Here is a 26,775-nt window from a genome sequence, read left to right as displayed (position 1 = left end):
CAGCGCTAAAGTTAGATACGTGTACCCCATTCCTAATAATTAACATACTAAACACAGACCGATTATAACTGGAAGGCTATGAAATAGTAATCACAGAAAATTACTGAAGCCATCTGATTCATTTTTAAAACCATTGTTCTTTTACCCCAGAAATGCTGAAGCCTGTAATTTATATATAAATGTGCCCAACACTCTTTATTAACTTTTTAGCAGCTTCTAAAACTTCTAAAACTCACTAGGGCCCAAAGCCACTTTCATTAACAAAGTAAATAAAGCAATTCTACCGCTTCTGACAATGGGTCTCCCTTAAGCTATTTCTGACTTCCAATTCTGCGGAACTTGTGGCACGCAATGCTGATCTTCTGCGAGAATCTGGTTTCCTGCACTCTCGGAGTACAAAACAGGTAAGTAAGACTGTTCACTCAGAAAAGCTCGGCAGGAGCTCGGCATCTGCCCAGCGGCAACAATGAGGCAGCAGAGAGCCCCCCCCCCTTGCCTGGACTGAGCCCTTGGGCCCAGACTCAGGGCTCTGCAGGCGCAAGGAAAGCAGGCTGTGCAGTGTCTCAACCTGCTAACCAGCGCAACGTGCTGTGCCAGGAAGGTGCCCAAACCATAATGTCCTGGGAGCAATTCCTGGAGGGGACTGACACCCCAACACCAAAAAGTTCCCAAAGAAAAGAAAACAAAAGATTAAAACACATCATTAAACCAAAGAAAGCACATCACCTACTGGTACACAATTCAATGAATCCAGGGCCAGCCAAGACATAGGTCTGTCTACATCTGTCAATACGTTTTCAGTTTTCCCTTCGCCTCAAACTTCGAATCTGAGGTGGGGGAGGTAACAATCTCCCTTTTGACCGGTGTATCTTATGTGTCTAAATATTAGGTCCCCCAAAGGCAAAGACTACGCAAGATTGGCCACTCAGATATCACAGTTTTAAAGTTCACACGCACCTAACTGAGTTTTAGGAATGACACACCTCCACTGCCCAAATCTGCCTATTTCAGAACTTGGCGTCACCCAAAGTCCTCGGCCACGGTCATTCTCTGCCGCTGGGCTAACCTAACTCACTGGCAATTTGTGGTGAGCGCTAGAGAGTTTTCCAACATCAGAATCCCAAACAGGGTTTAAAGAAAGAGAAATAAATGCAGCATTTTGTGGGATTTCGTTTTAACACAAAAAAATATTTAGCATCAGGTCAAGTTACCTTTTATGTCTATGAAGGCATCTAAGTCTAGAAAAGTAAGGAAGAAAACAGTTCCTTCAAATGTGAAGACGAACAACTGTATATATTCTTCCAAACAATCTCCCCTACAAAATTCAAATAGCCGTCCAGACTCTTCCTAGGCAAACACTCAAGAATCCCTCGATTTCTCCTGCTGCAACCCTCCATACTGTCAGAAGCGCAGACCTCTGTCATCAGCAGCAACACGCCATCTCCCCACTGTCAAGACACAAGTACCAAAAACTCAACACCACCTTCGATTTTCCAGCAGAGCCCAGGCCTCACTCACAGTCAGGCGCAGGAATCATATGGCTTGAGTGTAAACAAACTAACAGCACCTGCACCCCGTCTGAAATAGCAGCAGAACCAGAAGGAGAGAAGCGTGGGGTGCGTCCTGCCCTGCCTGCAGGCCACAACCCCCGTCTCCTAGTACTTTGGGAGGACACTTCCTGAAGTATTTTCTGATTAACTTGGATTAAAAGAAAATTAAGTCTAAGCATGTTCCTGAGTTGGAGGTCATTTACAAACTATCCCGTATATTAATACATCTGTTTGAAAATGAAAGAGAAACAAAGGAAACTTGTCATTCTGAATTTCCAGCAATGAATCTAAACTACTTCATGAACAAAGTACAGCAAAACTCACCCCAAAGATTAAGTAAAGATCCCAGGGTCACTGGACTCTGAATTTCAGAATTTTCAGAACAAATGGAACCATGCCTAAAATGTTTGTCCTGATCTAGCGATCCACCCTAGAACTCAACCTTTTAATTACAGAACATGATGGCTTCGCTGAACTTCCGTAAAGAAAACACACCACTAACAAAATCTGGAACAATACAGGGGCGGCTGAAGGACACTAGCCCGGAGGGGGAGCTCCTGCGTGCGCGCTGCGGGCTGTCTGTCGCCCAGGACGGCCTCCCCGGGGAGCCCGGGCCCCGCACGCGTCTTCTACTCGCTTCTCTCCACGCCCGGCCGGGCTGAGTCAGATGTTGAGAGCCGCGAAGGTCCTCACCAAGGTGACCTGCGCGTTCGCCTCCGCTTCGCTCCTGCTGCTGTCCCTGTGGCCGCCCCTGCTCTCCAGGGCTTTGTGACGGTGCCTCTCCTCCTGGCGCCTCTTCTTCTCCAGGCGCTGCTGCTCCCTCCGCTGCCTGCTGGTGACCTGGAAGGGCAGACGGGGGGTGAGGCCCGGCTCGCGGTGGCGGCCACAGCGGGCGCAGGCTGCCTTGCAGCAAGCCCCGGACAGAGAAACCCCACTGCAGAGCAAACACGGTGTAGTTTCCATTACTGCTCAAATTTCCGTTTACGTGTATCGTACATCCCCTTGCGAGCTAGCAAACAAAATCAATCCTCTTCTCCTCTCAAACCGATTCAAAACGACCTAAAAAAAAGTTCACCCTGATCCAGCAAGAGACAACCCTCAGCCCCGCCACGGGACCCCTTCTCTATAGAATTTAACGCCCAGGGTGGTCCTGACAAACCCCTCAGAAGCTTACTGCATTTCTGCCTCCACCCGGGGCTTTTTACATCATGCTGCATTTTGAGCTCAGAACTTCTTGGTGGAAGGATGTCTTTTAAAACAGTGTCATGTAGGCATGGGGCGTGCTGAGGGAGATGTACAGTCTTTCTGGGAAGCACCTGAATATTTACCAAAAAGCCTTTTAAAACAATTCAAATATCCATGTCTTTTAACCTGTCAGGTCCTTTTCTGGGCTTTTAGCCAAGAAAGTAACACAAAATACACAGATTTATACAAATAAATGATGTAGGTGTTCACTGCGGATGATGGTGTTTACTTAAACATGGAACTCTATAGCCCTGGCCGGGTGGCTCAGTTGGTTGGAGCACTGACCCCCACACCAAAAGGGTATGGGTTTGATCCCGCATACAGGAGGCAATTGGTCAATGTTTCTTTCTTTCTTTCTCCTTTCCTGTCTTCCTAAAATTTCTTTTTAAAAATGGGATTTCACAGACTGAGTTACCATGGAAAGCGGCCGCGCCCGCAGCCAACGTCGGGGGGAAGGGGGTGCATGTGAACACAGAGAGTACAGTTTCAGCGGGTGCTTCCTTCCGGCCTTCACTGCACACACCACACAGGACAAGTGAGGCCTTCGTTCTGCTTCCTGCTGTACCTTTATGCACTCCCCATATTTTCTACCGGGTCTACTTTATAAACCCAAAGAAAATGATGCCTTAGAATGAGCCCCGAGTTCCCACCACTGCCACCGGATCACAGCAGCCCACCGCTTGCCCCTGAGACCCGTCTTGCGCACCTTCGGGGGCTGGCTTTTAGTGGCCTTGTTTTCTTCACTGGGGCTGGCCCGCACCTTATTGTTGTCAGTCCTGCCTTCGTTTAAGCCCTGATTTCCAAAGATCCTGGTGCCACTGCCACCCTCCTCCCATAAAGGGCCAGTCTGCTCCGGCACTCGGCCACTGGACACCAGGTTCTCCTCTGCAGCTTCCAAAGAAAGATATTGTATTAAAATTGAGAACCTAAGAGAGTTACACAAATCCATTCCTGTTAAACGACTCCAAAATTATCAGGGTCCCTGGTTCACTGTCATTTGGAAAACAAGTTTCCTTGAGGCAAATTCTAATATCAAGTCAATACAGCAGGGAACATAGGGGAAAATATGGGTAAAATTTGGGAGATAAATTTTAAAGTGACCTGTTGACCAGCCTCACAATCAGCTCCCCCCCCCCCCAACAGCAGACTGTTTTGTTTTATTAGATGATGGGAATATTTTTGACATGAATATTTAGGGGGAAATCTTTCATTTGCATCCCCAAATCAGAAAAAGAACAGGCCCTAAAGCTCTGCTATACAGTACAGCAGCCACTAGTTACATGTGACTAGTCAAAGTTAAATGAAATTTAAATTGTGGCTCCTCAGCCTCCCTTAGCCACATGGCAAGTCCACAGCATACCAGGCAGCACAGACAGTGCTGCCTGAAAGTCACAAGACCAAGTTATTTACTGCTTTCTAAGAAGGCACGGCAACTATTTAAAGGGAGTAATGAAATACCCCATCACATAGAAAACTACAACGCCAGGAACAACATCCGGCACATACTATCTGGCAATAAATACTGAAATCATTTTAAATAAGTGACTTGAGGAAACAGTAAAGACAGCACATCTTTTTTCCTTCCTCTGTGTCACCATATTAAGCTCAGTTCATGTAAAAATAATTCTGAATTATCACCAGTTGAAGGATGCTAGTAATCCAAATATTTCCATCAGAACACTAAGGCATGTTTCTCTCCGTTCGCTTTTAGTTACCGTTTTGATTTTATAAAGGAATTGTATTTCTAAAGGGATGAAGTCTGCCCTGGCAGCCTCCATCCCTCCAGAACTGGGGTGGGCAGCCTCTCCGCTCACTCCCCGCGCACCCTGGACCCGCAGCCCCGCTACGTATCCCTGCGCCAGCGCGCTCATCGGTCCCCACCACCATTACACCCTCCCTGACGCAGGACTAGAGCCTAGGAAACAGCCTGCATGGAAAGCACTCAATAAACAATTGCAAAGTGAGTAAGTAAAAGGACAGTATAATCACTACCTGGGACTTGATTAAAAGTAAACATTTGAAAGATCACCAATACAATCATTTTGAAAACTTATAAATATCAATCATGGACTTACTATTTCTTTTCCCCTGGTTCATCTGAAGCATGGCAATTATTGCAGAGTCAATATTATAATTTTCAGCCTCCAGGTTCTGGACTATCAAATTAAAATCCTATCCAAGAAACAAAGAAACACTTCAAGACTCTGGGAATACTTTTGTACTTCTCTCTATGGCAACAATTTGACAAACAACATGATGTAATAGAATTGTGACAGTTTCAAGACCTTTTCCATTCAGAAAATGTTGGTTTTCAATAAGGGTGGTCACCAGAATAACCAGTTAATATAAATAAATTCCTTTTGTAAAATGCTTTTACTTGTACAATCACTAATCAGAAAAAAAATAAGTAAATCCACATACTTCCTTGGGATTTTGAGCAGTATTGGGTAAAGTCCAGAAAACGAGAGAAATGAGTAAACAGCTCTCATTGATTCATATCACACAACCTCATCAATTACAAATACCATGGACCTATTTGGCCATGAGCTGCTAGCACGGGGCTATAAAACTAGCAGGCATTGAAGTAGGCACAGCAATGCTTGTTTATAAACCAGGGTCACTGCAGGGCAGAAATACTAACAGAACAGCCAGTTGCATTGCAAACTTTCTGGACAGCATCTTCCACTTCATCTTGCAGGTCATCTTCCAAGTCGACGCCCTTTGTCTTAATCTTTTCTCTTTTATTTGATTCGTCTTGATGAAGTATCTGAAACTGAAAGAAATATTCAGAGTAATCATCATGGAACTCATAAACTATGTTCAGAATCTTCAACTTATGAACAAACGTTCAAATATATAGGGAAAAGATTCCAGAAACAATCTTAAGAGCTATGACTAGGCTAAATCTCACCCCGGTACTGAGATTCCGGCCCACAACAGAAGTATTAAAGACAATGGGATCCCAAGAAATGGGATCAGCTGTTCAGTAAGAACAGCACTGGAGCTCCTACGTATCTGGATACCTGCATTCTGGCCTGGGCAGCTGACGCAGACGGCATGCATTGGTCTCAGCTGCTGCCAGAGGGCTGACCCTAACAATAGAAAGATCCTCTACCTCAGCACCTGACGGGCTCTGCCGCAGGACAGCTCGTCCTGAAGAAACTTACACAACCCTCTCATCTGGCTCCCTAGGTCCTGCGTGATCATCAGCAAGCTATGACATGTTGAAGCTCCTGTTCCAACTGTACGGTCACAGTGAGCATGACTACTCCAACCTTACACGTGTACGCACCGCCACACTGAAGGGAGTCTGTTAATCCAAGTTCTAGGCCACAAAGTGCAGTTCACTTAGAATCCATTGGCCTTTACACCCTATGCCTAAGTCAGAGAAGCTAACATCATCCATCTGTAGCTGCTCAGCCACCTGCTCCTTCCGCTCGCTATTAATGCAGAGAGAGGGGGAATGGGTGAGGACGTTTCAATTTTCTGCATGTAGAAGTGTAAGTGGAACCCAGAAATGTGTCATATTTCAGTGTTAATAAAAACCAACCTATTATAAAATTATGTTCTAACAATTTGACAATGTGTATCAAGAGTCTTTGAAATTCATCCAAAGAAAATAATGTCAAGTATAGAAAGGATTTACATAAAAGTGCTCACCACACTGCTAACAGCGGTGAGTAATGGGAAACAGGCTCAAGGTTCCAGAGCGTGGGTTTGGGTAAATGACCATGATGCTTCCTTCCCACTCAAGTAAGGAAAACAGTAAGGACCTTCACTACTACCATTATTATTTATCAGTGTTTTGAAGGCAACAGTCAATGCAATTAACCCCCCACCCCCAAAATTAGAGGTATAAAATTAAAAAAAAGAAAAATTATCATTACTGGCAGATAATTATTCGATACCTAGAAAAAACATACCACAAACAAAAAGAATTCTGGCAAATCACATATTTGATAAGAATCTAATATCCAGAATATATAAAGAACTCTTACAACTCAACAACAAATAACCCAATTAAAACATGGGCAAAGGACTTGATTAGACATTTCTCCAAAGATATAAATGGTCAAGAAGCACATGAAAAGATGCTCAACCTCATCAAGTCATTATGGAAATGCAAATCAAAACCATGAGGTGCCTCTGCACAACTAGTAGGATGGCTGTAATTTTAAAAGAAAAATAACAAGTATTGGTGGAGATGCAGAGAAAGTGGACCCCTCAATACATTGCTTGTGGGAATGTAAATTGGTGCAGCCACTGTGGAAAACGGTGTGACGGTTCCTCAAAATGCTAACCACAGAATTATCGTATTACCCAGCAATTCCACTCCTAGGTATAAACCCAGAAGACTGAAAACAGGTACTCAAACAATCTTATACACAAATATTCATAGACGTGCTATTTACAATAGCTAGCAGGTAGACACAACCCAAATGCCCATCCACAAATAAAGGGGTAAACAAAATGTGATGAGGCCCCCCAAAAAGGAACAAGGTGGTGACACATGGATAAACCTTGAAAGCAGTATGACCATGTGTTGTATGATCCCATTTATAGGAAATCTAGAATAGGGAAAACCACAGAGACAGAAGGTAGCCTGGGGGTGGCTGGGGTACAAGAGAGACAGGAGGTGTCTGACTACCGGGCCTGGGGTTTTCTTCCGGGGTGATGAAAATGTTTTGGAACTGGAGGACGTGGTTTCGCAGCTTTGTGGGTGTACCGAGTGCCACTGAACTGCATACTTTAAAGTGGTTACTTTTATGTTATGTGCATTTTACATTAATTGAAAAGTAAAAGAGAATCTTGTAGGGTAACTGGGTATATATATAATTAAAATTTTACTAACAACCCTCACGTATACAAATGATAACCAGCTAGGACATATGAAAGGGGAAAAAGACCTTTTCCTTACAACAGGGACAGAAAAGACAAAATACCTGAGAAAAGTGGGCAAAATCTATACGAAGAAAAGGCTCCCAAAATAGGCAAATAAAGTTCGCCAGGTTCTTGATTCGGAAGATTCAACACCACAGAGATCTCAGTTTTTCCTTAAGTTAATCTATTGATTTAATTGAAGTCCAATAAAAATAAATATGAGTTGGACTTATTTTTAATTAAATATGAACATTTATTCTAACATTCATATATAAACCAAAAAAAAAAAAAGCAGGAATACAGAAAATTATAAAACAAGTAATGTTGAGCGAAAAATTACACCAGATTTTAGAATACAGTTACTACAATAATCAAAACAATGAGCACATTAGCACATGAGCAGGGAAACCCGTGGAACAAACCCAACTGTCTAGAAATAGACCCAAATACATATGGGACTTTAGAATATGAAAAAAAAAAAAAAAAAAAAAGATAAAGTGGCACTTTAAATCAGTGAAGAAAAAATGTATCATTTTAAATGGTTTGGGTGCAACAAGGTAACCACAAGATAAAATATGAAGTTGGATCCATACCATTACACCTTTATGTGAATGTAAATACCAAATAAAGACAAGGTTTAATTTTTAAAAGAATGAAACCATAAAAGTACTACAATAAACTATGGGGGAATTCTTTTTAACTTCAAAGTGGGAAAGATATCCCTAATTACGACCCAAAACCCAGAAAACGATAAATAAATTTAACCACCTAAAAGTCTAAAATTCCTTTAGAGCAAAGACCAAAGGAAAAAGAATAGAAGGGTAAGAGACAGACTGTGAAAAATACTTGCCACTCATACCACAGACAGAGGCTAATTTTCCTGATATATAAAGATCTCCAGAAAAATCTTGAGAAAACTAAATAGGAAAAAAATAGCAAAGAAAATGAATATTCACAAAAAGGGAAATACAAATAGGTCTTAAGCACCGGAAAAGATCTATAAACTCCCCAGCAGAGGAATACAAATTTTAAAGTGTTAAGAAAACCATTTTTGCCCTAACACTGACAAAGATTTAAAAATCTGATCATTTGCTCTGCTGGCAGAGCTCCAAGAAGAGACACGCATGCAAGAGGAAGTATAAACTGGTCAAACCTCACTGGAGAGCAACTTGGCAATGGCTGTGAAAATCACAGATGCCCGTGTCCTCCGGTGCAGTGAGGACCTTCTAGGAATTGTTCCCACAGGTACACTCAGACGTGTGTGAAAAGATGTATGTTGTGCATAAAAGCAGAAGTCGGAAAGCCTCCCAGCAGTCCCCCAGTAGGGGACTGGTCACACACCTTACAACGCGTCCACACAGCAGAGTACTGGTGCCACTACTAGAAAGTGGGACACGTGCTAACGCTCCTATTTGCTTGACATATAAGGTACCTCTACATTGTATGATATACTGTGAACACTGGGTGCAGCCAGGGAGGGGACGAGCATGGGGACTGACTTTCATTATATATCTGGTTATACACTTTAAATTCTGACCTGTGGGCAAATAGTAACTACTCAAAAATAATTTTTTAGTTATTTTTTAAATTACAGAAAACGTGTGCAATAACATGAGAAAAGCTTACACGATGTTAATTTTTTTAAAGCAGAAAACAAAGCTCTATAAATACCAGAACAACAACAAGAGCTGCACTCTAGTAGTTGATTTTTATGCACTTTTTATTTTCGTCTTTACTTTTTCTATAGCTTCCAAACTTTAGATATAAAGCTTGGGTTAATTTTAAAACATAAAAGTAATTTTAAATTTTTATATAAATTCTATCCATGTAGCCATAGCTATCAGCTATCAGGGAAAGCAAAAGAATGACAAGCAAGCTAAAAAGGTAAAAAATAATAATAATAAAATCAAGCATTAACTGGTGTGGGTCAGTGGGCTGGGCACCATCCTGCAAGCTGAAAAGTCACGGGTTCAATTCCCCGGTCAGGGCACATGCCAGGTCCCCAGTTGCGGACAACTGGGGGCATGCAAAAGGCTGCTAGATGTTTCTCTCCCTCTCTTTGTCCCACCCTTCCCCTCTTTCTAAAAATAAATAAATAAAACCATTTAAAAAAAAAAGAAAAAGAAAAAGCCCACAGAGTCTTAAAGGCACATGTACATGAGACCCTCACTGGCTTTCAGCTCTGGGCACCCAGCTCTTGACCTGGCTCCTTCAGAGCTGAGACTGAAGAAGGAAACAGGCCTCACTCACATCAGTCTGTAGATGGGCAGGGGCTTCCGAGTTGTCATTGATCCTCCGCACGCTGTCATAGTGCTCTCCGTACCGATAGGCGATGTGCAACTCCCGCACGTTGCTTTTATCCGTGCCACGAATCTGGAAACAGAAGGGAGATGCCAGCGAGGCCCTGGGTGGCGGCAGCTCCTGGGGAGAAATGCCAGCTGGATTGCCCAGGAAGCCCAGGAATATGACTGGCTGTGACCAGAGCGGCTTTGACCTCCCTTTCTCCCACCCATGCATATAAGCTTCGATGTGCTCGGTATGGAACTATATGGAAATAAACCCACAGGAAAACATGCGCTCAAACCCAAGGGCAGATTTCAGTGAAGTTAAACTGGCTTAAGGTCCTCGGCATTAGTACCTCCCTTCCTGCACAGCATGTCCCTAGTCCCTCCCAAGCGGGGAGGCCCACAGGTACCTGCAGACTTTGGGGCTTAGCGCCCCACTTTCTATGTTACACATGTCTATACAGTTCACAGAAGCGTATACTCCATTTGTAACCAGAAAAAACATATAGGTTTCAGTATCTCTATTGCTGTATGGGCCTGCTCATTATTAATACAGGAGTTGTCACTCATGAGAGCAGCAACCAAAGCAGTTTCAATTCTTAAATTTCGTAAGGTGCTCACTGGGGCGGGGGGAGATGGGGGAGATCTAGTGAATAGTTCCGTTATACAGCAAATGTATCTATTTTAAAACATGTCCTTTCAGTGTTTAGCAATCCATGAATGAGAATGCTATAAAAATGTATTTGAAAAAATTATAACTATGCAGAATTATCTTCCACCATGAGTTAGATAATTAAGAAACTAAAATAAAGTTATGTTATCAATGGGAGAAAAAGCAGGCTATGGTTACTAAGCTGACCTTGAGTACTTCTCTGACCCAAGCAAGAATAGGGTCATTATGCAGTATATTCAAATGACTTTGGTGACTTCTGCTGAACAGTAATCATTTAAGGAGAAAAGGCTGGGACAGTGAAGAAGGTAACAGTATTCTTGGCCCAAAGACCACCTTATAAAGAGAGCATCTCACTAAAAATGACAGCTCTCCCTGGGGTCAGAATCTCCAACAACACGGCCTCAAAGAACACGCTCACGGCTTGTTTCCCTCCTGGCAAAATTCCTCACTAACCCCTGGAGTAACTGACTAATTTTGCTGTCCTTTAGTTAAAAGGGCATTATGCCAGACACAGGGCTATCCACTACCATTCAGATGACATTCTGGGAAGCAAAACTGAAAAGACAAATGAGACCAGTGATTACAGGTGTTGGGGGTACGGGGCGAGGACTAGTGACTGCGAAGGGGCCTGGGGAAACTTTGGGGGGTAATGGAAACATTTTATATGTTGACAGTGGTGTCTAAAAAAAAAAAAATACACCTGAGAAGGGTTAATTTTCCTGTATGTTAATTGTATTTCTATAAGTTGTGAATAAACAACTTACAAAGGAAAATAATATATGTTGGTAGTATATGAAAAAAGTGAGAAAAAAGGCCACAGTTACCTTTAAAATAATAATATAGGGAGACATAAGTGCATGTCTATATATACATGCACATGTCGATTTGTGTGTAGATGTGTTTGAAGGGTGTATAAAAAACATCATGATACGTATCTTTCCAGTTACATAAGAATGTTTTGATAGTAAAGAGTATGTATTATTGACAGGGATGCACACTAAAATGTTAACAGTAATCATCTCTGGGGAATGTGAATCTGGGTGATTTTTATTGGCTTTTATTGGGTTTTCTGAATTTTCAAATTTTTCTACAACTAATATGTTTACCTTTCTAATTAAAAAATAAAGTTAGAACTGGAGGAGTGGTGGAAGGGGAAGAATCGACATAAATCACATGCCCCGCCTGCATGAGTAGAGCTGCCGAGCACAGGAAGCGCTCTGAACGCAAGGAGGAAGAGCGGGGGCGGGGGGCAGGGGGCGGCCTGTATACACTGCCACCGGCCTTTGGCCCTCCATGCAGAATGCTTGGTTTGAAGGAGGAAGATTAGGTTAATTTAGGGTACCACAGCTACTTCGCAATAGGGGAGTAAAGGAAAAACTAAATGGCTCAACAGTGTGCCCTGCCATCCTACAGCGCAAACTTAGCATCTGTTGTAAAATCTTAACTGCTGCAGAAAAAACACGGGAACCATATATCCAACAGAGCCAACCAGAGAAATGGAACTTGCCATCCTAGGTCAGGAAATACATTTTGTTGTTCAGAACATCCTTTTTAGCAATGGCTATAGTAAATTTAGACCCAATTTACTTCCACCTAAAAATACAAACATACATGTGGGACTAGGTATACTTCAAAACTAAATTTGTATGCACTAATCCTTTAAATTCTCGCTTAGGTATTTTTCAGAATATCTACATTAGGCTCTCTGCCCCCAAACTACCCAATTAACTGAATGTTGAATAATGTTTCTGGCATGTAAAGTTTTCTGAATTATACTCCAGACGCCAAGTGAACCTGGCACAGAGTAACTCCAAGCCACCACAAGCTTCAGGTCTTTGGTTAGGCTCACAGTTTAAGTTACCATATACAGCTCAAGAGCAAAACAGGTCATGCCCTGTCATCTTAGGACGTCCCCAAAGCTAACTTATGAAGAAGAGCTTAAGATAAACTCTTGAATAGATGACCTACCTGCCACAGTGGGGCATTAAGTTGATGAATCACCACATTCAATTGATGATTTCTTGCAAAGGCTACAATTGCATCATTGCCAGCAAACGTACCAGGCTTTGCCAAACTGGCCACTGCATGGAAATAGGAGAGAGAGAGAATGAAGTCTTTATAACAGAAAAATCCAAATGCAGACATGCTTTAGTATTTATTTAGTTCCAAATAACGAAACAAGGGTATACATCTAAAAAGTTCATTAGCTTTGTCAGCCTAGGAATTTAGGTGTTTGAACAGTATGTAGACTGCTACTCAAAAGTGCATCAATTATTCATGAAAAAAGGATTCATTTACTTATCCGTTCAATAAAGATTTACTGAATACTTCCTATGTGCCTACCTTTATAAAAGACGCAGGAAATGAATGTAACAATAAACAGTGATTACAATAGTTTGCATGAATGAATGCATATTGCGTAGAGCACTGCTCTCCTCATGGATTATCACTTTTAATCCTCAAACAATCCTCTGCGAGGTATTATCATGCACATGGTTTTACAGATGAGAAAACCAAGGCATGAAGTAATTTGTAACTATGCCCAAGGTCACAGAGCCAGTACACAGCAGAGCTGAGATTATATCCCAGGCAGCCTGACTCCAAAATCCTGGCTTCTGGTCACTCCATTATATAGACTGTCACAGTGACCTTGAGACGTTTACAACCAATGGGGGGGGGGGGGGGGCAAACAAGAAAATAGGCACTACTGATATGTAGCAGGCTGCAGGAAAGGGATGTATGTTAAAGAATTTGGCCTTGCCCAAAGAAAGGCCTGACCTTTGCTCCTGGCTCCTGGGAGATAACCTCTGAACTCTCCAAATTTCCCAAGCAATAGGAATCTCTAAGTTATTCACAGTGGGCTCCTCAACTCTGGCCACGTGATATCAGCCAGAGCTGGGAACTGGGGAGCTAGGCGATCAGTCAGTAATGCCCCCATAACGAAAGTCTGGACACCGAAGTTCAGGGGAGGACCTTCATGGCTGACAATTCTCTGTATCACACACAGATGTCAGGAGGATAATACATCCTGAGGACAACAGAAACTTCATGTTTGGAACTTTCCAGACTCTGCCCTTTGGCTAATTTGACCCATAACCTTGCCATGTAATAAACTATCACTGTGAGTATAATAGCCCTCAGTGAGTCCTGTGAGTCCTTGTAGCAAATCATGGAACCTGAGAGTAGTTTCAGAAAGCCCCCCACCTGCAGCTGGGGTCAGAAGGGAGGGGAGTCATGGAAGACTGTGCCCTAAAACCTGCAGCTTGCTAAACCAGGTCAGGAACATAAGCCAGTGTGGTAGTAGGGAGGAGGGGGTAAGGTGTGATCAGGTAAACTTCCCGACTTAGACAACAAAGCTAATTCCCAAATGACAAGTAGAAGATAGAGACACAGAAGAGAAACGACATTCCAGGCAGAGAGGAGAGAGGGAGAGATGAGAGGGGCCGACAGATGAGCCCGCGGGAACCCACAGTGCTGAGGTAGCGGGTGGAGAATGAGGAGAGAGAAAAGAAAACAGCAGATCGAGAAGGGCTCAAGGCTGCACTTTGCCCCGAGGTCAGCAGGGAGCCACCAGGGGCTGCAGCTAGGGGAAAGGCGTGTTAGATGTACATTTAGGCCACTACTCTGCAAAAATACACTGAGTGGGTCAAGTGGCAATGAGACCAGTCGAAAGAGTGTTGAAGTTCAAGTCTAGGCAAATGACCACAGAAGCCTGATTTTATGGGGCGCTAGCAGGGGAGAAAAAACATTGCAGTAGACGTGACAAGCCTTAACGAATGATTGGGTGTGAGGAGGGGCAGAGGAGGCTCTGACGACATTCAGGAGGACATAGGGAGACACGCTTTGCCTCCTCGCGCAACCCCCAGAACTACCAGAAAATCAAACTGTATGGAAGTCCAACAACCAAGGATTTAAAGAAGTCATGTTTATCCGGATGGGTAGGAGGGGCAGAGACATGGAGTCGGGCACAGTCAAGGAGACGTGGTGCAGTGTGGAGAGGCAGTGGCAGCAGCAGATAGGAAGTCCCATGTTCACACGTGGTAGATAAACATCAGGAGGGATACTGCCCAGCCCAGAGTTCCAGAGTCGGGAAGTTCAAGTCCCATCACCTTTGGCTATAAAAACAAGTGGGGGTTGGGGCAGCGGAAGAAACTGCCAGTTTCTCAGGAGAGTCCGTTTAAAGGGCCCACATGGACTTAGAACATACGTAAACCCACCCCTTTGGGATCCAGCACCAGGGCAACAGCTGGAAGGGTGCCAGTCACATATGGGAAGTGGGTGAAGTGACTGGAAACAGGGCAAGTGCTCGGGAAATCGCCAGAAGCAAGGCAGCGGCATTGTCACCTCTCCAATCCGTCCCCCTATAAAGAACCACAAAGCAGGGAAGCATGTCTCCCTGCCCTGGTGAATACCTAAGGCTCTGCCCCATACAACTTAACAGGCGTGCTACACAGGGAATCAAAGCAGCTCTACCTATTACACAGAAACAAACACAGGGAGGCTGCCAAATTAAGGAGACAAAGAAAAATGGCACAAATGAAAGAACAGAACAAAACTCCAGAAAAAGATAGCCAAGTTATCAGATGCAAAGTTCAAAACACTGGTGATCAGGATACTCAGAGAACTCATTGAGTATAGCAAAAGCATAAGGGAAGAAATGAAGGCCATACTAAGTGAAATAAAGAAAAATCTGCAGGGAACCAACAGTGAAGGGAAGGAAGCCAGGATTCAAATCAACAATTTGGAACAAAAGGAAGAAATAAACACTCAACCAGAACAGAAAGAAGAAACAAGAATGCAAAAAAATGAGGAGAGGCTTAAGAACCTCTGGGACAACTTTAAACATACCAACATCTGAATCATAGGGGTGCCAGAAGGAGAAGAGGAAGAACAAGAAACTAAAAACGTATGTGAAAAAATGAGAGACAACTTTCCTAATTTGGTGAAGGAAATAGACATACAAGTCCAGGAAGCACAGATGGTCCCAAACAAGTTGGACCCAAGGAGGGCCACACCAAGACACATCATAATTAAAATGCCAAAAGCTAAAGATAAAGAGAGGATCTTAAAAGCAGCAAGAGAAAAGCAGAGAGTTACCTACAAAGGAGTTCCCATAAGATTACATGCTGATTTCTCAAAAAGACACTTTGCAGGCAAGAAGGGGCTGACAAGAAGTATTCAAGGTGATGAAAAGCAAGGACCTACAACCAAGATTACTCTATCCAGCAAAGCTATCATTTAGAATGGAAGGGCAGATAAAGTGCTTCCCAGACAAGGTAAAGCTAACGCAGCTCATCATCACCAAGTTATTATTCTATGGAATGTCAAAGGGACTTACTTAAGAAAAAGAAGATCAAAACTATGAACATTAAAATGATGACAAACTCACAACTATCAACAACTGAATCTAAAAAAAGAAACAAACAAAAAACACTACACAAACAACCAGAACAGGAAAGAATCGTAGAGATTGAGATCATTCGGAGGGTTATCAGCTGGGAGGGGGAAGGGGGAATAAGGGTAAATAGTGCAGGGACTAAGAAGCATAATCGGTTGGTACAAAACAGACACGGGAAAGTTAAGAATAGCATAGGAAATGCAGAAGCCAAAGAACTTATATGTAAGACCCGTGGACATGAACTAAGGTGGTGGGGGATGTTGGAGGGAAGGGGGTACCCAGTGGCGGGGGGGGCAAAGGGGGGAAAATTGGGACAACTGTAACAGCATAATCAGTAAAATACTTTAAAAAAAAAAGAACATTCAGGATTCTGATCTGAACATTTGTACAGTTGGAAAAAAGATGTTGCTGCTGATTCTCCAAAGCCACAGTCTAAAGGCAAAGAATAATCCTAAAAGATACAGAAAGATGCAAGGGTAACCAGGTCCTAAAAAGCTAAATGAGCCATTCATTTATTCAGTCAACAAACATCTTACGAGTGCCCACCATGTGCCAGGCACTGCCATGTTGGGGAAGAGACACAGCCCCTGCCCTGAAGAATATCGCAGTGTAACAAGGTAGACAGACATTAAAAACACGTAACTATGATACGAGTGATAACATAAGTCTAGTCGTGATGTGACACACAAACAGAATGTGCAGACGTCTGAGTCTCTTTCACTTGCACTGTGACAGTCAGAGCCACTGCTTCCTTAGAAGCTCAAATTCTTTGTGAAGCACCAAACAACGGTCAGGCATGCACAGTGACATTTCAAGGAAACGCTTTCCCATTGACATCTAAAGTGACTGTCACCCTGGACACGAGTTCCTTGCCCTGTCCTACTCCCAAATCTACCCCATGACCTTCACTGAAGATGTTCAAAGTGGAATTTCAAGTCACAAACTAAAAACTCACTTCATCCAAATTACTGTCATTGGATCAATGACACAGTTCACTTTATACAGCTAAACAACAAAACTTGCCCCATATACCCAAACCTAAGTTGTAAACTGCTGACCATCTGGTAAGCTGTGCCTGTGTGCTAGACAGAAAGGGACCCAGGGAGAGGCAGCAACCTCAGTGACTGGCAGCAACTACTCCGCGGGAGTTCGGCTGCTACGAGTCTTTTGCTGCTGGGGTCTAGGGAACGAGTCCTTCCCTGACGAATTACGAATCACTGATAGCTGCCCTCTCTACACTGCTAACAGCACAGCTCCCCTGCTGTTCCTCAAACAGAATCTTCACAATCACCTTTGTCTCCTTCTCCCTTCCTTCTACCCCCAGTGAGTCCTGTCAATCACACTGCCAGCTGTGTCTTGGTCTGGGCCCCTCTCATCACCCCCAGCAGTGGCCTTGGTGGGGACCCTCTTCCTCTGTCACCTGGCCAGTGTGGAGAGCCCTGTAACTAACTCCTCTCCCTTCTCAGTCCCTCTCCCCATTCTTTCCTGAGATGGTTCCCAGAGCAGCACTCTAAGACGCAGGAAATACTGTCTCTTTCCTGATAAGAGACAGATAAGACTGAGCCCTGGGATGAAAATGTTATTGTAAAACATAAATATATCAGCACCTAGGATAGTACATCCTCAGTAAATACTTGTCAAATTAAAGTTTAAAAGCTCATATGCATTTTCTTACCAGATTTGTGCCTATTAAGGAATTAATTAAAATCACTAAACAATTTGCTTCAAAGAAAACAGGCTGTGTTTGGGTTTTTGGTGAGAGATTAAAATGACTATTGATTTTTCTAATTATAGAAGTAACACATGATCATTTAAAATCAGAAAAATGTATGGCTGTGGCCAGGTAGCTCAGTTGCTTAGAGCGTTGCCCCAAGACACCAAGGTTGCAGATTCAATCTTCAGTCAGGGCACATACAAGAAGCAGCCAATGAATGCACAAATAAGTAGAACAGCAAATCGATGTCTCTTTCTCTTTCTTTCTCTCTCTCTCTCTCTCTCTCTATCCCCTTCCCTCCTTCCCTCTTTTCTTCCCCTCATATAATCAAGAAATAAACATTTAAAAATAAAAATAAAATCAGAAAAATCTACAGATCATTTAAAATGCACAGAGACCCATCATCCCCAGATGGCTACCAGTTAACTTATTTTAATCATATCATTCAATTTAATCTTCACCAAAAAAGCCTATAATAGGTTCTATTATTATCTCCCCTTTACAGATGCTTAAAGAGTAAGTAGTTTCTAAAAATAAGTGGAGCCCAGAATAAACAACCATAAAATGTTAGTATCTTTCCAGAATTTTTCTACTGTGTTTCTCTGTGTGTATACCTTTTAAAATAGGACCAATCTATACACACTATTTTATAGCCTGCTTGTCCCCTGTCCCCACTGAATAGGAAGACATCAACAGCTTTTCAAGCCAGTTAGCATCATCCTTTTTATGAAGGGCATACGCATCTAAACTTACGGAATCCCAATTGCCTAGCATGCTGCCACTACAGAGCAGACCAGTAAGTATTTGTTGAATACGTGCCATGGTTTATGTAACCAAATCCCTGGCTGGGAGGGTGGGGGAGGCTAGGGATTTAGTTACCCAACGTATTACTCCTGGAGGATCCAGTGTCCCGTGGTGAACCTACCATGTTTCTCGAAGGGAATGTCATCTTCTACAAAGGGTTCAAAATCTTCCCGCTGCTTTATCATGTAGTCCACCGTCTCCTGTCGGTGTTTGAGATGATTTCGTGAGTGTCCCTCCAACTGATCACCAAGGGCTCTGAACAGGCAATTGCTATCAAAACAAAAATGGTCAAAATCTTCACAAAACGAATCTGGTTCATTTAAAACAACAACGCTTCCCGCTAGGCCACCCGTGGAAACCTTGCACACAGAGAAGAGAGGGCGCCTCCACTCTGACACTCCACGATTCCTCCCGGATCTGAGGGGAGGGCACTAGGGCAGGGGTCCGACTCCATTACCTGCGTAAGAGGGGACAAACTAGAATGCTGTTCCCGACTCACCAGCTGGCTGACTCAGGAAGGTCACCGAACGTCCCTGGGCCTCAGCTGCTTCAGCAAGTGAAGCCGGTGATAAACTAACTGCCTGCAGACGGGGTCCAGACATTGTAGGGCATTCCGCAAGGGCTCTGATGCCCAGATGCTCTTGCAAAATGGTAAATCGTATCTACTGCCTCTTTCCTGAAACAAGTTTCAGGACAGCTGCCCAGCTAACTAATCATTCACCTGACAGTACCCAAAGGATGATCGTTCGTCAAGTTCCCAATGCAAACAGCTGAACTGGGCATCCCGTGTAGGTCCTGAGGGCCTGGGGGTGCGGGGACATGTGGCTGCCCTGGCCACGCCCCCTGCCCGCCCCCTGAGCTCCTCACAGCTCAGCCAGGGAGCCACGGTTACTCCTGCCAAATGAAAACCTCAAACGCGCTTTTTATTTTGTTTTGTTTCTAAAAGCAAAATGCTGCTAATAAAACTTTAAGAGTTATCATTACTTTCAAACCCCTGGAAGGCTTCTACAATAAAATTCCAAACTGTATCACAAACACAGAGCCAGACACGCAGAGCGTGAAACGAGACACGCACAACCCAGTGTCCTTCCAACTAAGGAAACGAGCCGTTCTGAAGCCGAGCAGTTGCCCAGTTTCGCACCAAACTGTTTCCTCTTCCAAATGAAAATTTACGATACTCTAATTCCAAAATGTAAACTTATCACTATCCAGAAGGACTTCAAATGGAAATGCATAGGAGAAAGAGAGCTGTTATTTTTATTTTTCAACTCAGAAAAATAAATTTTCAATAGAAAGTTACAGAAGCAGGAGTCTCTTCAAATGTATAAGGATTTTTTTTTTTTTTTTACAAGGTCGGGGGAGGAAAAGTTTAAAGATCACAGATTCTGTAAACTAGAAACCAAGAAGCTTTGCATCAGTCTGAGGCAAGGTTCTAGAAGGGGTTGGATACAGCAGTTCTATACCAGATTGAGGTGTCTGTCACTAAAACCTAACAGTATTTTTTCAGCCTCAGGGGAGAGGGAGAGATAATGAATAAAGCATTCTCAATTTTAAGCTTTTCTCTCAAACTTTTCTTAAACCTTTAGCATCTGCCACCACTAGGTCTCTTCTTTAATCTAGCTTAAGAGGTGTGATTTAGTCCAAAATTGTGTATTTAGTTATTTTACATTTAATATATCAAAATTCATGGTGTTCCACAGAAAGCAACAGACTAAGAACTTTTAGTAACATGGGCAAATGTTCCCCATGGAAGCCAAAAAAGTACATACAGAACTACACTGCGTGAGCTCAAACATGTTCACCTGCACGCCACACGCAAATGCAGGCAAAGAGAAAACACTGAGACCCCCACTTAAACATCTCTTACCGTGAGCCGGGGACTGCTGTGAACACTTTGCATGTATTCAGTGTGCTCAGTCCTCACAACCCTGAGCGAGGTACTGTTACTCTCCCCTTAGGGTAACTCGCTCAAGGTCACATAACTAGTAGGCGGTGGATCCAGGAGTCAGACCCGGGCACCAAAATGTCAGCCATAGTTACTCCCAGGTAGTAGAACTAGAAGGTTAAATTACATATTATTTTCATAGACTTTCCAATATTTATCAAACTTTCCTGAGCTCGCTAAGAATAGTCAAAATGAAAAACCAAGACAGGCAAATCACTCCCTTCTCTGACTTAGGCAAGGTAACGGCACAGGAAATGTGACCAGTCACTCTCACCAGCCTGAGCTCCTTAGGGAGCCCGGCGAGCACACGGACGCTCTTGAGAACAAAGCAATCATTGCCCAAAGGACCTCTAAGGGGCCCCGATGTTTCCTGAGTGCACACCCTCACCCACTACACACCGCAGGGCTTCTCAAGCACCCCAGCTATTGACATGTGGGGATAAGTCTTGTTGTGGGGGCTGTCCTGTTAACTGCAGAATGTTTAGGCACATCCTTGGCCTCCACCAACTAGATACCAGTAACGCCACCACCACTTCCCCCAATGCCAGTTGTGACAAGCAAAAATGTCCCAGACGTTGCCAAACGTTCTCCAGGGGAACAAAGTCATCCCCACTTGAGAACCGCTGTGCTACTGGGATGTATGTAAAGGTCTTGCATTTGAGTTCACAAAAACAGCCAATTACACAAGTAGCAGGCAAGAGTTTTCAGGGCTCCACCATTTAGTATGAGCCACTATTGTAATACAGATACCAGGAAAACTCAGGGGCCCACAGACTGCAGGACTACTAGTCCATGTGCACAAACAGGAGGGGGCACTGGACTGGTCTATTCTTTGAAGTCAGATTACAGCTAGAGCACTAGGTACCGTTCTGGTTACTGCATTTTAAGAGAGAAGTGTTCAGATGAAATGATGTGGGTTTTTTGGTTTTTTTTTAAAGATTTTATTTATTTTATGAGAGGGGGGAAGGGAGGGAGAAAGAGAGGGAAACATTAATTGGTTGCCTCTCGCACACCCTCCCCCCAACCAGGAACATGGCCAACAACCCAGGCACGTGCCCTGACCAGGAATTGGACCCTTCAGTTCGCAGGCCAGTGCTTAATCCACTGAGCCACACCAGCCAGGAAGATATAATATGGTTTTAAAATGCATGAGTGGAAGAACATAAAGGCCTACTGATGTTTAGATGAAAGCTATGTTACAGATGCACAATAATATAAAACCAAAGCACTGAAGCTACAGACATAGCTTTCAGCAAATAAAAGGCAATTTTACTTCAGCTCTACGGACATAGAAAAATTCATGGACCCAGAATCTTGTAAATTTCTATTGCCAACCCTCAAGAACTGTGTACATCTGTGCTGTACAATATGGTAGCCACCAGCCCCATGTGACTACTGAGCGTGTGAAATGTGGTTAGTCCAAATTGAGGTGTGCTATAAGTGTAAAGTACTGCATTTTGAATATACTTTTTTTAAAGGGAGTACCCCATCCAGGGATCTGGCTCACTACCCAGGCATGTGCCCTGAGTGGGAATTGAACCAGCGACCTTTTGGTTCACAGGCCAGCACTCAATCCACTGAGCCACACCAGCCAGGGCTGAATAGTATTTTTTTTTTTAATGTAAAATTTCACATTAAACTTTTTTATATTTATTATATGTTGCAATATTTTAGAGTGGCTTAAAATATATATTGAAATAGTTTCACCTATTCCTTTGTAGTTTTTTAATGTGGCTACCAAAAAAGTTTCTAATTACATACATGACTTCTGTTGTATTTCTGTTGGACAGTGCTGCTCTAGATCACAGATTCTCAAAGTGTGGGCCCTAAACGAGCAACGCCAGCATCACCCGAGAACCTGTTCGAAATGAAAATTCCAAAGCCACCCCAGGCCCACGGAATCAGACACTCTGGGGGTGGGTACCAGAAATCTAGTCACTCCAAGTGCTTGAACCAGCCCTCCGGGTGACCCTGTTGCATGCTAAAGTTAGAGAAACACTAGTCTAAAAGAGAAACTCGAATAAATCCATCATTTTCAATTATGGCTACACAGAAAAATCACCTTTGGATCTTTTAAAAACTTACCAATAAGCAGGCTCCACTGCCTGAGATTCTGGTGTAGCTGACCTAGGGGAGAGCTCAGGCACAGTATCGCTCCCAAAGGCCCCCCGGGGGATTCTATTGTGTCACCAGGGTTGCAAACCACTGCGCAAGACACACAAGGTGGGGCTGCTGTACAGACGACGCAGGGAGCTAATAGAGAGGCAAGGTGAGGTGTGAGTGCCCTTCCATCACCAAGATCCTACAGTTACAAAATCAAAATAAAAAATAAAACAACTTGTTTCGAGACATAGCTAAATGGCTAAAATTAGTGATTCTGTAATGTTTAGATTTTAGAACATTACTAATTAGTTATGTAATTTAAGGGTACATTTAGTAAGATACAACTGGATATATAGTCCATAGGATGCTAATGTGGTTTGTATTGCCCAATGCAATTAGAGATTCTTTTTACACTACAGCCGATGCCATTTTTAAGGACAACATCAAGGTTAAAATATCTTTCTTGTTTTGAAATTTAATCCAATTTACGTGAGTCCATTTTCCAGACAACATAACAAATATGAAAATGGCCCATAATGTATTACAAAACCCTATAAATAGCTTCCTGATTAAACTGTGCTAAACTGACTCAACTCACAGAAACACTAGAGGCAGAGGATACCAGCTAATTTATCCCCAAGCACCCGGAGCTTCCAGAGTGCCACATGGACCACGCCACTCGCAATGAATATGCCTATACAGCAAGACACTCTCTCGGGCTTCTTGATATTGTAATCAGACCAGAATGGAATGAAAGAAAAGTGAAGGTTGTCAACTTTTTTTTTTTACATTACCATAACTGTATCATATTTCACCAAAGAGTACTCAATAAATATTAATAAAAGGATATGCTGACACCTGCCAGCCCACACATACATGGGAAGCACCGTCCGCTGCAGTGGTAAAGCCTGCTCCCACATATCCAAAAGCACCACAATGCTGAGGAGGGCTGAGCCACAGTCCATCACATGGAAACCACGGGAAGAGTTTGTTAGCTTCACAGAGGCCACACAAGAGGAATTATCATTTTATCTAACACGGTCTAAAGCATAAAGACCCTGGAAGTGCGAAACAGGAGCATTCCGGTCAAGCTGGCCTCCGGCCTCTACAGCCTCACTGTCACTGACTTCTAACACTGTCCTCTACTCTCCTGTCACCCTAGCAACTTGCAGATCTCTTTAAAATAACGTGTTCCGGTGCCTTTACATGTATTACTCCTCATCCTGGACTACTGCTCTGCTGGCATAGTCCTATTGGTCCTTCATGACCCGATCTGCAGGTGACGTCCTCTGAGAGGCACCCAGCACAGTACCCGTTTGGATGAGAATTTGCTGAATGGGGAGAAGGCCGCCCTGACCACTTCAGGGAGTGTCAGCCACTTCCTTCTTGGCCGTACTACTGCAATCAATCGTTAAGAAGATACCAAACTTTATTTTAATTACGTATATAACCCATTGTCAAAGTGTGGCCCAGTGTGGGGGTAAAGTATCTCTGAGACCCTTTCAAGGGCTCCGCGAATTCAACAGTAAGATGCGATTGATCTTTCTCACTCTCATTCTCTCACCAGTGGAGTTTTCCAGAAGCTGATATATGGGGTTATCACTCTGATAGCTAATGCAATGTGTCTGCGTACTCTTGTTTTACATTTTTCTCTCTTCCTTTCTAGTGTAGTAAATATTGCTAGCTATACTCACATAAACAAAAGCTCCTTGGAGTCCCCAGTCATTTTTAAGGGTGTAAAGGGGTCCTAGGACCAAAATGTCTGAGACCTGTTGTTACGTTTCTCTCTTACTAGACTACGAACTCCGTAAGTATCTCAGTCATCAGTGTAGTCCCAGCCTCCTTGCTTAACCAATGTTTGCTGAATTAGCTAAAGAAGTATGTCCTCTCTGCGGGGTGGGTGGAGAGGCACCACCCCAAAGTTTCCCATCGCATTAGGAAAGCTCCCTCGAGATCTTAAACTGCCTGCGGTGTGATTCCTGCTCATAAGCAACCTACCTCTGTTGAGTATTCAGTGTCCTGGGCTTCCTAACACTGAGATACCCCATATAGCAGACACAGCAATCCAATCACCTGCAAGGATCAGCTCCACCCCCATCCCACTATAAAGTATTTAATCGGTGCATTTATTTATATACCAGTGTCTTGTGCTTTTGAGTTTGATTAAAATAAGTAAGGCCCTGAATAGTTAATAAACTTTATATTTGAAAACATCAAAGAACTAAGTGAAAGGCAAGATCCAGCAAAGGAGGTCTTTAACTGTAGTGACTCCACTAAGGAAAGGCCCCTTTGAGAGGTGCTGGTGAAGGTCTAGCTGGCCTTCCTCTACGATTATTTCTATCATTCATTCATGCAACAAAAATGCACTGAATGCCTCTATGCACTAGGCCCTGTGCTAGGTGGTGGTAAATTAAAATATAATCGAACTCTAAATCCAATGAACCTACAGCACTGAGCCTAGGTAGGAAAGATAAGAAAGGTAAATCAGGGCCAGTTCATAAAACAGTCTCGATTAATAACTGTTCTCCTCCCCTCCCCCCTAACCTTCTCCTGCTTCCATCCAGCTCCATTCCACACCCCCTTTCCTGAAGCCGTTTTCCCTTCCTTTCTCCCTTTCTCTCCGTCCCACCCCTTTATTTATCCCTAAGGAGGCTGGACCTAGATTCCAGTCCAAACCCCAAGGAAGCTTGGGTAAGCACCTTTGCTTACAGAGGGGAAACTGAGGCGCATGGAAATAAGAAGTAGAGAAGTTGCCTTCGGCCAACAACAGGCCCTCACAGACCTAATTTCCCAAAGTGGGTGGGCAGACCCCAAGAAGGGACTCAAAAGAGGCAAAGGGCTATATCCCAAGCGAGGCCCACGCCTCTATGTGACCGTTATTATGTCTGGTCTACGTGCTGTCCCGCTCTTCAAGTGACTGGCTGCATCTCATCCCTGCAGGTCTCAGCTTAAATGTCACCTTTCAAAGAGGCCTTCCTGGACACCGACGTAAAGGCCACCTGCTCCGGTACTCTTTCTCTCTCTCTCTCTCTGCACCACTTCAGTTTCCTTGTGGCCTTTGCCATAACAATTAGGGGACCGTGAGATTTCTCGAGCGTCTGCGGGGAGGGACCTCGCCGCCTCCCCCGCCGCTGGACCCCCTGCCGTGGGGAGCGGCTGGCTTGAGGCTGGCTCTCGGGGCCGCCTGCACGAGTGGGCGGATGAGAGCAGGGGACAGTGGCCAAGCCCGGCGCATCCCCCGGCACGTCCCCGGCACGTCCCCCGGCGCCGCCCCCCCCGCTCGCCCGGGCCCTCCTCACCCGTCCCCCGGCACCTCCCGCAGCTTCAGCCCCAGGGCCTGCAGCTGGTTGGCGAAGCTCACGAACTCCTCCTCGCAGCCGCCGCCGCCGCCGCCGGACTCGGGCCGGTTCCGCCGCTCCTTGGCCAGGGCCCGGCGCGCCGCCCGCTCGTCCCGCTTGCGCTCGGCCTCGGCTTTCCTGCCGCCGCTGCCCGGCCGGCTCTTCGCCGCCTGCTTTCGGGACATGGCCTTGGCCCCGCGGCCCGCAGCGGCGGGAGGAGAAGCTGCAGGACCGCGGGGCGGCCAACTCTCGCTGCACGGAAGGCGAAGCGCAGCGGTGGACAGAGCCCCGCGACAGCAACGCTGTCACCACGGCTGCGCCGACACCAGGCTCTCGGGTCATGTGACAGAACCCCGCCCCCTGCGCGCAGCCTGATGGCCGGACGCCGTGGAGATCCGCCTGCGGGAGCTAGAGGCGCACGCATCTTTGTTTGCTCCACTCTTCCCCCTCGCGGTAGGTAGTACTCTAAGTGACAAGCCGGTGACTCCGGGGACCCAAGCAGGAAAACGTCAAGCGAGACAGATCAGGAAGAGTGGGATGGGATCCCCGGCAAAAGTGAGGAAAGAGTGGAAACTAAAAGTTTTAACTCTAGCTGTGAGCCTACGGTTGGGATAGGTGCTTTCATAGTCTTCTTTAATTATCCCAAATGACAGGCATCTGAGAGGTTAACCAACTTCAGGAAGATCACACAGCTTAGAAGCAGAGCTTGTGCCCGGGTTCCAAAAGCCATACACTGTTTGTTTAAGGTGCCCTTCCCGGCCTCTCTACTTTCCCTCATAACTCAAGGGAGAGAGAGGTAGCCTTCGTTCCAAACTGCTGGCTCCTCTGGTCATCTTGAT

General features: G+C 44.4%; 1 protein-coding gene across 1 annotated transcript; it reads right to left on the bottom strand.

Annotated features, from left to right (window-relative positions):
- Nucleotides 1–26,261, bottom strand: OTUD3 (OTU deubiquitinase 3). The gene is made up of 8 exons (XM_090268712.1): nucleotides 25,898–26,261; nucleotides 18,672–18,820; nucleotides 12,603–12,715; nucleotides 9,927–10,049; nucleotides 5,437–5,568; nucleotides 4,871–4,967; nucleotides 3,502–3,686; nucleotides 1–2,390 (listed from the first exon to the last, which is right to left on the bottom strand). The coding sequence occupies exons 1-8, from the start codon at nucleotides 26,119–26,121 to the stop codon at nucleotides 2,214–2,216; spliced, it is 1,200 nt and encodes a 399-aa protein (XP_090124838.1). The 5' UTR covers nucleotides 26,122–26,261; the 3' UTR covers nucleotides 1–2,213.
- Between the last annotated feature and the right edge of the window lie 514 nt (nucleotides 26,262–26,775).

This window comes from Furipterus horrens, unplaced genomic scaffold (genome assembly GCF_987537825.1).
Source record: "Furipterus horrens unplaced genomic scaffold, mFurHor1.1.pri manual_scaffold_3, whole genome shotgun sequence".
NCBI lineage: Eukaryota > Metazoa > Chordata > Mammalia > Chiroptera > Furipteridae > Furipterus > Furipterus horrens.
This window is presented reverse-complemented; position numbering and strand designations above follow the sequence as displayed.